Source organism: Camelina sativa, chromosome 5, assembly GCF_000633955.1.
Source record: "Camelina sativa cultivar DH55 chromosome 5, Cs, whole genome shotgun sequence".
Lineage (NCBI taxonomy): Eukaryota > Viridiplantae > Streptophyta > Magnoliopsida > Brassicales > Brassicaceae > Camelina > Camelina sativa.
This window is the reverse complement of record NC_025689.1, coordinates 21,152,067-21,165,974: the sequence shown is the minus strand read 5'-3', so window position 1 is coordinate 21,165,974 and position 13,908 is coordinate 21,152,067. Positions and strand designations below refer to the sequence as shown.

General features: G+C 37.1%; 2 protein-coding genes across 2 annotated transcripts; one reads left to right on the top strand and one right to left on the bottom strand.

Annotated features, from left to right (window-relative positions):
* On the top strand, window positions 111-925 carry LOC104787319. The gene has a single exon (XM_010512885.2). It carries the CDS (start codon window positions 138-140, stop codon window positions 825-827), a length of 690 nt encoding a protein of 229 aa, XP_010511187.1. The 5' UTR covers window positions 111-137; the 3' UTR covers window positions 828-925.
* On the bottom strand, window positions 1,112-9,928 carry LOC104787318 (5'-3' exoribonuclease 4). The gene is made up of 22 exons (XM_010512884.2): window positions 9,345-9,928; window positions 8,455-8,557; window positions 8,302-8,378; window positions 8,024-8,215; window positions 7,753-7,872; window positions 7,575-7,637; window positions 7,359-7,493; window positions 7,078-7,242; window positions 6,787-6,864; window positions 6,487-6,573; window positions 5,326-5,406; window positions 5,145-5,240; window positions 3,935-4,005; window positions 3,574-3,702; window positions 3,417-3,493; window positions 3,284-3,324; window positions 3,098-3,172; window positions 2,742-2,893; window positions 2,544-2,648; window positions 2,379-2,454; window positions 2,099-2,181; window positions 1,112-2,012 (listed from the first exon to the last, which is right to left on the bottom strand). Exons 1-22 carry the CDS (start codon window positions 9,546-9,548, stop codon window positions 1,376-1,378), a joined length of 2,847 nt encoding a protein of 948 aa, XP_010511186.1. The 5' UTR covers window positions 9,549-9,928; the 3' UTR covers window positions 1,112-1,375.

Below are 13,908 nucleotides of genomic sequence, written 5' to 3'. Positions count from 1 at the left end.
GTGAGATTTAGGGGGGAAATGGAAATGGAAAAGGCTGAGGGACATTTTGGGGGTAAGTAAAGAAATAAGATGGATTGAAAGAAGGCCACGTGGTTGTCACAATACTCTTCAAAAATCTTATCCGGGGGGCGCAGCATATGCTAGCCTTTCTCCCTCTCCAATGGGATCCATCTTTCGACATTTTCATCATCTCTAACAATGAACAAACCCAAAAAATTATAAGAAGTAAAAAGGAACCAATGGCGAGTGCTACCTTCTCCTTCTGCCCTCTCTCCCAATCTCATTCCCATTTCCATTCTTCTCTCATAAAACCGACGCCGTTTCTCAGATATGGCAAGAAACTACACCATCACATCTTCATCACCATCTCTTATCCAACTCACCATCACCCTCGTTACTTAGCCGTTTCCAGAGACGATGCCGCGACGCCTCTTCCTTCTTCCGACCAAACCCAAGAAACAGAGACCAAAGAAGTCGAAGACACCATAGAGAAACGAAGGATGGAGGAGAAGTTTGCTGTTCTAAACACTGGCATCTACGAGTGTAGATCATGTGGGTACAAGTACGATGAATCAGCGGGTGACCCGTCGTACCCGATCCCACCGGGTTTTCAGTTTGATAAGTTGCCTGAAGATTGGAGATGTCCAACGTGTGGAGCTGCCCAGAGTTTCTTTGAGAGCAAAATGGTTGAGATTGCTGGTTTTGCTCAGAATCAGCAATATGGACTTGGTGGCAATGCTCTTACTGGTGGTCAGAAGACTGGTTTAATCTTTGGCTCTCTTTTACTCTTCTTTATGCTTTTTTTGAGCGGCTATTTCATCCAATGATTATATATATATATATATATTTTCTCAAATTTCATGTCATTACAGCTTGTCACCAATTTTACTTATGTTTCAATACACCATTATTCTCATTATTCTCATCAATATGACACTACCATCATTTCTACTGGAGAGCCTGGTCCTTAATCTACCAATGTTAGTCCAGGGCTCGGATCTTCAAACTCGGATTTATGTTGGTTAGTTGGGTTGCCTATCATGTAAAGATGATGAAGAACACGAATCAATAAGCAAACCGAAATAGGTTAAGGAAACCAATAGACAAATGCTGTAGAAGGAACAACGAAAGTTGAATAACCAATTGCCAAAAGCTGTCTAAAGACTCTAAACAAGTTTACTGTAATAAATATATATATAACAAAAGAAATGTCCAAAGGTACATTGTACATTTGCCTTTAGCTTTAGCCAGAAATTTAAGATATAATTCATGGCAGAAGATGAAGCGGGGACGTTGTTACCATACAAAAGGCCATTGCAGCAAAAGAAAGGGACTCACCTGTACAGAAACCTCCCTAGCGCCTCAACTAACAATCTCATATGTTTGCGCCTCGATGACTTGGTTGTGTCTTGGCCTGATAAATTACTTTCTTTACCGGCTTTCCATTTGTTTCACCATACCCAACTCCTTCCCTGTAGTATCCACCGACGAAATTACCTCCTGGCTGTGTACCGATCCATTGGGTGGGTGGTGAGGGTAACGGGTTCAAATTTGCATTAGCAGCTTCTGTATAACTTGAATACAACTGTTTGCTTCTGCTTCCGTTATCTTCTATCGATAAACCAGACATTCCAGCTCTAAGTCCACCACGGTTTTGCTGCTCTACTACTACCTTGGAGTTGTAGTTTCGGTTATAGTCTTGTGATCCATTTGATGGACCAGGATATCTTGGACCGTTGCTAAACGTTCCCTGTGAGCTATTGTTATACTTTCCATAGTAGTAATAGCTCGAGTCATCATCATAAGCTCTCCTGTGAGAAGAGGGACCCGGTGCTCTTGGTCTATTGACTCCACCATAATAATGATTACCCGGTACATTACGGTAGTATCCATTTGGGTCAATTAATCCTGAAGCCGAACCAGTAGAGGATTTCATGTTAAGGGTGTTTTTGATCAGACGATGAGCTGCTTCTCCCAGCGAAGGTCCGGCTATAGCTCCAGCCACTTGAGGCCTGCACAGTAGATATATCATATGGTTCCTTTAACCTACTTCACACTGTGATCTTCAAAATATCAGTCTGTAGTATAATCTCCTTACCTATCTCGGGCTTGTCGACGTCGGTTGCTATTGTCTTCATGCCATAAAGGGGGAAATGGCTTTATATCTGCTGACGTCAAGATCTGCAAATTGAACTTCCATAATGAATATTGTTTTTGCAACGAATATTTCGCAGATAAAATAGACTGGCAAGAAGACATTGACATTTGAGATGCAATCAAACAGATTCTCCTAAACGCTAATAAGAAAACTTAAGTTTCTATTTCTTTTAATGCAGACAGGACTACTGTTCACGACGAACTCCTATGTGGAACCATACCTTGTCCGGAATGATCGCTCCTCTTGGTGGTTCTGAGATATGAGAGTGTTTGGCAGGACACAGGTACGTAACGTTTCTGGAAAAATTTAGAGGAAAATCTAAATGAGTAAAGCAAGACTTCATTCATTTCATACGACACTAAAGTGTGAAGCACAAGAAACGCACAAGGCTCGGTTCTGCTCAATCCATGGCAAACCATTGACAGGGGAATCCACTCTAGTTTGGAAACCATTCCTTTCACTAATCCAGAGAAAACCGTTCATTCCTTGGCTGCAACAAATACAAAAGAATTGAGGATTAAGAAGCTTGATAACCAGATTATACACATCTTGTTAATTATCAATTTAGCCAATCACAGAAAACCTAGAATTCGGGTCAATCATCCATGGAAGACATTCATGTGGAGGCATGTGCTGGTAGAAATGGTAGTACTGCAGAATCCGTTGGCCCAGTGGATGAGCGGGGTGTACGTATAACAAGTCAAGCATCACGCTGTTGCGTTGCCGTTCTTCCACCTGCCAGATGGATCCATACTAATCAATCATTCTAGTCAACACAGACACTGCCATCAAAGTTGATGGCTAGAGCAATCTAAGCTGTAAACCTACTTTATAACTAACAAAAAAACCATTCTGAAGGTTCAAGAATCATCTTTCAAAAAGAATGAAGTTTTGACCAAACAATATGCAAATATATTTTGATAAAGCTTCAGTTCAAACCGTTAGCGTTTCTTCAAGCTTCCTTGTAGCAGTTAACAATAATTTCTCCTCAATGAAAGGAAGTTTTGCAATACCCTGGATCACATCAAGTTCAAAACACACAACATCAATAGCTGAAGAACAGGATATACAGTCTCAGTATGATAACACTATCACTTTATTCCCTGAACACAGAAAAGCACGAACCTGCCAGGCGAAGCGCTTTCCATTCATGTCAATCTCAAAATCTATTAACAGAATAAGAGCTTATGAGTGTCCACTACCCATCATAAATATATAGGAAAACAACAATAAATATATATTCAGCATCAACAATTACCGGCAGGGTAAAATTTCAGGATCGGGGATGAGGGATCAGTCATCAACTTCCGGTATTCTCCAGGCAGAGCATTTGAACTGCGGCAACCAAGAAACACTATTTACATCACCACAGGTGCCCAAATATTTATATTAAAGGTTCCACAAAAGGAAAGAACCTTGCAGCCGGCAGTGTCCCCATTAACTGGTCAAAAGGTTTAAAGGGCTCTCCAATGAAAAATGTGATCTCCAAATCAGATAGATTCTTAAGATCTGAAGCAAATGGAGCATAATGGTATGGGTAAAACCTGAAACAATTAGAAGAAAGGGTTAGCAATCAAAGACTTGCATTTCAAATTTGCTTTCAATTTTGCAACTTAATATATCTCAGCAACTGACACCTATATCAAGGTCTTTCTCGAGAAGAGACCCATCAGTCTATTATAAAATAAGATATTCTAGTAATTGTTAGAATACATGGCTCTCATGGGAATAACATGACATCTCTATTTGTAAACTTTTTGTAAAAGTCAGACTGACCATTGCCAAGAGCATACACCTTGGTAGTAGTACCGGCAAACCCAGCACAAACCTTCAACATATTTTAGTACCTACAAGTTAAACAGGTTATCAGACTTAATTATAAGTTTATGTTCATCCAGACTGTCTCAGGAGTCATTTGAAGAAAGTAGTTCATTTCACGCTATAAGCCTCCCTAAAAGTTAGAAAGAACTTTGCAGATATCCAGTGTTATCTGCACAGTAGGAAACTTTCAACATAATTGACGTAAAACTCACCATGTCTTGTTTAATTTGCTCAGTTTCCTCTGGATTGGTCGTACAAAATTTCTCTGCATAATACCTCTCCTTGTAGCCTGGTTCTCCTAGCTTAATCTACCCAAAATAAAAGAGAAACTATAGTTGTAGCTCCTATACAATTTTCCGTGTCAATATAAACATATGCACTACACTATTTTACCTTATCGTCTATCGGTTCAGGTGGTACCTCAGATGGATCTCTTCTTGATCGTTGTTTCATTTCTTCATTGTTCTCCATTGACTGATACCAAAATCAGCAAACTATTAGCCATAACTTATGCAGACTGAACATATTGGAAGAATATGATACATAAAACAAACCCATTGATTACAAGTGGAACTAGTTATTGCCTTATAAGGAGTATCATTCACTCAAAAGCGAGCTTTCAGGTAGTGCCTATAAAGGGTATGAGCACCCTCCTTCCCTAAAGCCTCCAAAGTTTTTTTATTTGTGTAAGGGGAAATAGAGTATAGGTCACAAATACCTGTTTTATCCGTGTTCTTTTCTGAAATATTTTATCTTCATTAACAGCAACAGCTTGAATGAAATGCTCTACCCTATCTAGTAATACCTATTCAAAACAGAAGAAAGGAAAATTGTCAATGGGTTAATGTATAAAACGAACTCCATGGATATAATGCAGTTCAGGATTTCATTGGCAATCATATAGCCAGACAAAATAGAAGCAACGCAATTTAATGTAAAACTTTACACAGCTCATACAAAATAGCAATGTGAAGCGAGAATGAAANTTAAACAGGTTATCAGACTTAATTATAAGTTTATGTTCATCCAGACTGTCTCAGGAGTCATTTGAAGAAAGTAGTTCATTTCACGCTATAAGCCTCCCTAAAAGTTAGAAAGAACTTTGCAGATATCCAGTGTTATCTGCACAGTAGGAAACTTTCAACATAATTGACGTAAAACTCACCATGTCTTGTTTAATTTGCTCAGTTTCCTCTGGATTGGTCGTACAAAATTTCTCTGCATAATACCTCTCCTTGTAGCCTGGTTCTCCTAGCTTAATCTACCCAAAATAAAAGAGAAACTATAGTTGTAGCTCCTATACAATTTTCCGTGTCAATATAAACATATGCACTACACTATTTTACCTTATCGTCTATCGGTTCAGGTGGTACCTCAGATGGATCTCTTCTTGATCGTTGTTTCATTTCTTCATTGTTCTCCATTGACTGATACCAAAATCAGCAAACTATTAGCCATAACTTATGCAGACTGAACATATTGGAAGAATATGATACATAAAACAAACCCATTGATTACAAGTGGAACTAGTTATTGCCTTATAAGGAGTATCATTCACTCAAAAGCGAGCTTTCAGGTAGTGCCTATAAAGGGTATGAGCACCCTCCTTCCCTAAAGCCTCCAAAGTTTTTTTATTTGTGTAAGGGGAAATAGAGTATAGGTCACAAATACCTGTTTTATCCGTGTTCTTTTCTGAAATATTTTATCTTCATTAACAGCAACAGCTTGAATGAAATGCTCTACCCTATCTAGTAATACCTATTCAAAACAGAAGAAAGGAAAATTGTCAATGGGTTAATGTATAAAACGAACTCCATGGATATAATGCAGTTCAGGATTTCATTGGCAATCATATAGCCAGACAAAATAGAAGCAACGCAATTTAATGTAAAACTTTACACAGCTCATACAAAATAGCAATGTGAAGCGAGAATGAAATGTGGGAGAAGATAAAAACAACGAATAACTTACCTCACCAGAATCTGTTAAATAGCCTCCCATAACTGAAAACTCCTTTCTGTAAACATGCATCAGCAAGTTTATAGCTCCCTGAAGTAACAAAGAAACGGAGTATAAAGATTAAACCAATCGAGTAACATACTCTTTTTATTATTATTATTATCATTTCCACAATGGTATTATAGAGAATGAAACAGGATATTGATTCTCCACAGGGCTTTTACTATATTTTACAATCTACACTACCATCATATTATGTATAACAGGTAATAAAGCAATGAAAAGCTTTCATCATGTACATACCTCTCGAATTTCCAATGTNAACTATTAGCCATAACTTATGCAGACTGAACATATTGGAAGAATATGATACATAAAACAAACCCATTGATTACAAGTGGAACTAGTTATTGCCTTATAAGGAGTATCATTCACTCAAAAGCGAGCTTTCAGGTAGTGCCTATAAAGGGTATGAGCACCCTCCTTCCCTAAAGCCTCCAAAGTTTTTTTATTTGTGTAAGGGGAAATAGAGTATAGGTCACAAATACCTGTTTTATCCGTGTTCTTTTCTGAAATATTTTATCTTCATTAACAGCAACAGCTTGAATGAAATGCTCTACCCTATCTAGTAATACCTATTCAAAACAGAAGAAAGGAAAATTGTCAATGGGTTAATGTATAAAACGAACTCCATGGATATAATGCAGTTCAGGATTTCATTGGCAATCATATAGCCAGACAAAATAGAAGCAACGCAATTTAATGTAAAACTTTACACAGCTCATACAAAATAGCAATGTGAAGCGAGAATGAAATGTGGGAGAAGATAAAAACAACGAATAACTTACCTCACCAGAATCTGTTAAATAGCCTCCCATAACTGAAAACTCCTTTCTGTAAACATGCATCAGCAAGTTTATAGCTCCCTGAAGTAACAAAGAAACGGAGTATAAAGATTAAACCAATCGAGTAACATACTCTTTTTATTATTATTATTATCATTTCCACAATGGTATTATAGAGAATGAAACAGGATATTGATTCTCCACAGGGCTTTTACTATATTTTACAATCTACACTACCATCATATTATGTATAACAGGTAATAAAGCAATGAAAAGCTTTCATCATGTACATACCTCTCGAATTTCCAATGTAGGCATATGAGGAAGGAAGTCATTGCCAACAAAAAAGCAAAGGAATACAAAGTCGTCTATAATTCTCTCAAAATTGATCACAAAAGGAGGATCTGGAATTGCCAATTCATATTGCAGATATTCTCGCAACACCCAAATGTTCAGGAACTATAAAAACAATATTATATCAGAAAGATATGAGAAAGCTCCCAAAGAAAACAAGAATGGCATGTTGTTCAACTGCAGCAACATCTTTTGAAGAAGATAAAGAAAACTACTTAAACCTGGTATTTTTTCTTGTGGATTGGAATATCAGATGCTGCATTTGTGCTACCTGATTTTCCAGGGCAATCTGCCGCAAAGTGACCAGTTTGTCCACACACAAAGCATTTCTCTTGTTGGCCAGGGTAAGTGATAACCTGGAATGAGTAAGATGACTCATAATTTGACAGACTGAATATTACAGAAAATATAGAGCATATGGGTGGAAAACAAGCTACCTCTCTTAAGATTGAAAAGTGAACTTCATGTGTGGCTAGAGAGAGCATTATCAAATCTGCATCCTGCATAACAATATACAGTTTTTATCAAGAAGCAATATGCAATTTGTTGGAAGAAGCACCAACGCCTTATCAAGCAAATAGGAAGTAAAACAACCACATTGTGGGTAACACTAACCAGACCGTATAGACAATGCCGTGTATTTGGATCAAAACCAGGAAGATTACGTTGGAGACGAATGTATGACATTATCTTGTGTTCTCCTTCGCCCGGAACATTTGAATCAGAAAGTATTACCTTCAAATAATAATCCACAAAGTCTTAGGAAGACAAATTACCTTGAAAACCATATGTAAAGGGGCAACGCTAACTAAACAGAAACTGGAAGAATGCAACAAGTCTTGCACAGTTCGGAAATATCAGCTAAGTTAGATGAACAGTATCACACCTTAACATATCTCCAGCCAGGGTTACGGTTCAACCTAGATTGGATGTAATACTGAAGAGCTACTGAGAGTATAGCCATAAAAGGGGTCCCAGGAGTAATGACATTTGAATCGGCGGTTTCTGCTTTTTCTTTAGCAGACAAGATTTGGCCCTCAGTCTCAAATTCTTTTCTCAATCTATCTTCCTCAGCTTCCTATGAAACCAGATATAGTGTAAGCAACAGTGACAACCATGCAAAGCCAAAAGTAAATGTAAAATAGAAATAGAAAGAGAACATACAGCCTCTGCAGCATCCTTTGCAGCCCTGAAACGTCGAGAACGCTGCTGATTCATCTTTGCTCTGGGTGCAACACCATCTGCAACATCATATATAATCAGATCCAATCTCATAAAGCAAAACAGACAGGGGAGAAGGAGAAAGCACAAGATCACCTATAGCCAAATAAAGAATCTTCCTCGGACGTATTAAGGTAAAAAGATGGTCAATGTACTCAAACATCGATTTAAATACATCATCGTACGTGGCTGGTGCAGGCTGCATCGTAATCAAAATAGGATTAGCTAGTAAAATCTTCAGGGAACTCAAGTATCACCATAAGACATATTACTACGCAAACTCACTCCCCTGGATAACAATATCTCCTCAACTCTAATGATAAACTAATAACATCGCTGTCTCTTTTTTCTCTAGTCAAAACCTTTTAGAAAAAGAAAAAAAAAAACTAACTCTAGACTCACATACGTGATACATGAACAAAATAAACACAGCCATCCATTTGCATCCAATTTCCCAAATAAAACATCGAAGTCAGTTTCGGAAATGAACTTTAGACCCCAAAATCTAGTATCACCAAGTTGGCCATTGATTCTATTAACTTTCGGTAAGCAAATACTCCTCCGTTCCCCAATAAACTGGCTAAACTATTAACACAGACAATAATCATCTTCTCACGAAAATACCAAACTTAGTGATTTCATTTCGCATACAAGAAAACAAATACATGTTTACTTGTGACTGCCTTGCCTAATACGATAAACTCAAACTCCAATCCCCTAAATCTAGTATCACCAATGTTGGCCATTGCTTCCATTGACATTTTTTTGGTAAGCAAAATCTACGAAAAGCAGCAACTAGTACCCTTATCCCTCTCCCATAACTGACTGGTACTAAATCATGAAAGAATAATCTTCTCCACCAATCTGCTAAACTCAATGATTTTCATTTTCTCAATATAAAAACAAACAAATCCAATATCTACTACTTGTACTCAGACCTATACAATCAGCTCAAACCCTGGAGCAAAGCTATATAGAATACATACCTTTCCTTCAGGGTGGAAACAAGGATGAATGATACCATTCATGTCGAGATACAAATTATCAAATTCAAAGCCGTTCGGGTTAGGTCTGGTGATATCAACAGGGATTAGGTCACCACCTCCATCGGTAGGTTCTTCCTCAACGACGTCGCTAATTGACTTGGGGTATCGGTCGGCGAGCCATCTGTAAAACGCCGGGACTCCCATGGCGACGACTTAGACAGATCCGAGTGATGCTTTTTGTTCGCGACTTATTTTAGAGGAAAGACACTAAATTTCAACTTATTTGCTTGCGTAATTTTATTATTATACTCCCTTTGCCCCTTAGCTGTCACCACCAATGTTGAAAATGAGCTTCTTTTAAGACATGAGAAGAGAAGAAGAAGCTTTTAACCCCAACCAACTACTTTGGATTAACGGTAGGCATCATTGGTTGCGGCCAAGAGATGTTTAGTCTTTTTAACCTTTTGAGTTCCCCGATCTCTTGAGATTAATGAAGACTGCGCCCCTAATTCTTATTATTGTGTTTGGAGATAGACTGACTTCATTGGGCCGGATTTTACTTCTGCTCTCAAGAATCTATCTAGCTAGGTCTGGAAATTTGGCTATACTTTATAGATCAGTTTCCCAAAAAAAAATTGGGTATTGTATATGGTATTTTATTTCATTTTTTTTAGGTATAAAAAAAATCGACTCGATTCTAGAATTTATGATTAGGATCCATTCTAATATGTTTAGGTAAGTTAAGATATTTTTGGGAAAATTATTAGTTCTCCCATATACAATATCCAATTTTTTTTGAGAACTACTTAGGTTCACCCTCATTTCTCTCTCAACCAATTAGAATTTTTATTTAATATTTTATTTAAAAAATATTTCAAAATTAAATTAGAAAATAATACAAATTTTGTATATTATTTTAGAAATCGTTAGGCACTAGTCGGACGGTCGATGTTGGTCTAGCGATTAATCAATTAGTCATAGATTACACGAGAATTAATCAGGAACTAATTTTAGGGTTTATATCTACTTAAAAAAGTATATATATTATTTCATGAGTTAAATATCAAGTAACTCCAGTGGTGCAATGGTTTTAGTCTTTATAGCAAAGTAATATGTCTCAAGCTCAATTCCCATCAGTTTGTTTCTAATCAACTCACTTTATCAAAGGATAAAATCGGTAATTTCCCTTCATCTTTTTCCTTTGACTACGCACCCACAACCCTAAAACACAAACCAGTTTATTTTTTTCCCTTCTTATCATTTTTTGTTCGATTTACACTATACTTTATATAACATCTTCAGATCTAATCATAAATAACCGATTTTCATCATAAATCAAACAAAACTTTGAGTTTTCTTCACATATCCGATTTATTGGCCGAGTTTACTAAACTCGCGGCGGTTGGGTAAAGTTAAACTGAAAAAGTATATATATTATTTCATGAGTTAAATCTCAAGTAACTCCGGTGGTGCAATGGTTTTAGTCTTTATAACAGAGTAATATGTCTCAGGCTCGATTCTCATCAGTTTCTTTCTAATCAATTCACTTTATCAAATGATAAAATCGGTAATTTCCCTTCATCTTTTTCCTTTGACTACGCACCCACAACCCTAAAACACAAACCAGTTTAATTTTTCCCCTTCTTATCATTTTTTGTTCGATTTACACTATACTTTATATAACATCTTCAGATCTAATCATAAATAACCGATTTTCATCATAAATCAAACAAAACTTTGAGTTTTCTTCACATATCCGATTTATTGGCCGAGTTTACTAAACTCGCGGCGGTTGGGTAAAGTTAAACTGAAAAAGTATATATATTATTTCATGAGTTAAATCTCAAGTAACTCCGGTGGTGCAATGGTTTTAGTCTTTATAACAGAGTAATATGTCTCAGGCTCGATTCTCATCAGTTTCTTTCTAATCAATTCACTTTATCAAATGATAAAATCGGTAATTTCCCTTCATCTTTTTCCTTTGACTACGCACCCACAACCCTAAAACACAAACCAGTTTAATTTTTCCCCTTCTTATCATTTTTTTGTTCGATTTACACTATACTTTATATAACATCTTCAGATCTAATCATAAATAATCGACTTTCATCATAAATCTAACAAAACTTTGAGTTTTCTTCACATATCTGATTTATTGGCCGAGTTTACTAAACTCGCGGCGGTTGGGTAAAGTTAAATATTGACTTGGTTTAGACTTTACAGTTAAATGAGGTTATATATCGGTTCGCGTTTATAAATGAGAATTAGGGTTTAGATTATACAACTAGAACGAATTTATATGTCGGTTTGGGTTTACAAATGAGGTGATTAGGATTTAGATTTTACAATTAAAACGAAATTATATATCGGTTTGGATTTACAAAAGAGGTGATTAGGGTTTAGATTTACAATTAGTACAAAATTATATGTCGATTTAGGTTTACAAATGAGGTGGTTAGAGTTTAAATTTTACAATTAGAACAAAATTATTTATCGTTTTGGGTTTACAAATGAGGTGGTTAGGGTTTAGATTTTACAATTACAAGAAATTATATATCGGTTTGGGTTTACAAATGAGGTGGTTAGGGTTTAGATTTTACAATTAGAACGAAATTATAAATCGGTTTATTTCATTAAAAAATGGTTTGGGTTTTTTATTTTATTTTACAATGATGTATACAAATTTTGTTTCCTTATTTTATAAGGAGGTGAATAAAGAGGTTCACCCCTAGGGGTGAACCCAAGTATTGTCCGGTTTTTTCTAATGTCATTTCTTCTAAAACCTTTTCCCACTTGCCACAACTCTATATCTAAAAGACCATTATATCCTTCTCTTTTTTAACCTAAAACTAATTAATTTTGGTTTTTTTTTTCTCGGAGTTGAAATGCAAACCTTTTTTCTTAGATCTCTTTTTTTTTTTTGTAAAATCTCAGATCTTATTCTATCTCAAGACTTCCTGAAACAACCCGACCCGTTTTTTAATAATAATAAATACAATATACAATTAAGCATTTCATACTACTTAATTAAACCAACCCAAACCACAACTCATCACTAAATCAGCAATAACCATTACGCACAGCGGAAACATACCAATAATACAAAACCAACATAACATCAATACAATAAACATTCTTAACCATTCTATCCAACAACCTAACACAACTCTATCCAAAGTTCCAACATAAACAATTTTACAAAGACCACCATACACACAAACGAGACCCTAGATCATCCTCCTCCTCATCGCCATGATTCCACGCCACAAACCTGCACACCACAAACAACAATTGAGATGCCTAAGTATCATCACAAATACTTAGTGAGGCAATCCTCCCATCTACTATGCTATATACACAAGCAACTGAGATTCCAATGTTAAACAAACAACAAACAAACGCAACAAACCAGGAAACCAAGCAACAGACAAGTTGGTGTCGACCGACACCAGAGTGGTGTCGATCGACACTGAACCCAAAATAGTGTCGACCGACACTAACCTGGTGTCGATCGACACCGACTCCGCAGACGCGTTCTGCTCGAAGCCGATCGTTGAATCTCCATTCCAATCCATCTCCAATCCATCCAGAACTCACCCAAAAGTCACATGAACCATTAGAGACCCTAAAGCAATCACAACCAACAAGAAAAACACCAAAACAACACCAAACAAGCAAAACATAGAGATCTCAGGCTTAGATCAGCCATGGTCATGCACTCACCTCTTTGTAGGAGGATTATGACCAAAAGATGATGAATCCAACACCTTAGGAAGCTCCTCCTTCGTCCTTAGCTCTAGATCTCCACTACACAGGAACAAATCTCACCAAAAACCACCAAGAATAAGTCAAAAACCTCTCAACTCACAAGTTCTCTCCTTTCTCTCTTTTTCTTCTCTCAACGGCGACCAAAACACTCTAAAACCCTCACTTTGTTGCTTCTCTGCTTATATACCCGGTTTGGACAACCCAAATAAACCAAACCAAACCAAAATCGCCAATTAAAACAATCTGGTCGAACCAGAAATTGCTGGTGTCGATCGACACTACCCTGGTGTCGATGGACACCCATTCCCAAAATCCCTATTTTTGGTTCGCAGATGTTACACTTCCCATCTTCTTCCATCTCAGTTACTATACACAGCGTTGCTGCGATCCTCCATGCTCATCTTCTTCCATCTCAGTCGCTCTCTACGGTGGTGCTGTGAACCTCCATACTCAATTTCTTACATCTCAGTCGCTCTGTATGGCGGTGCTGCAAACCTCCATAGTGTTCTATAATATTCACCTCGCTTGGTCGGGAATGACAGCTTGCATAGGTGAATAATTTGTTTCATCTGCTAGTCGGTCGTACGATTCTATTTGTGTGTCACATGCAAAGATGGACCAAGTTTTAAGATATTGACGGACAAATGTTGTCAATCAAGTAGATCTGATCCACTAAAGAGACCGAAGGAATGGTCCACTAACCTGTTCGGCTGGTCCACCAGAGGCATAATAAGATTGGTTTGTGGCAGCATGCCTGCAGGGTAGAGAAAATGGTTTCATGTTATTGATGGACAAG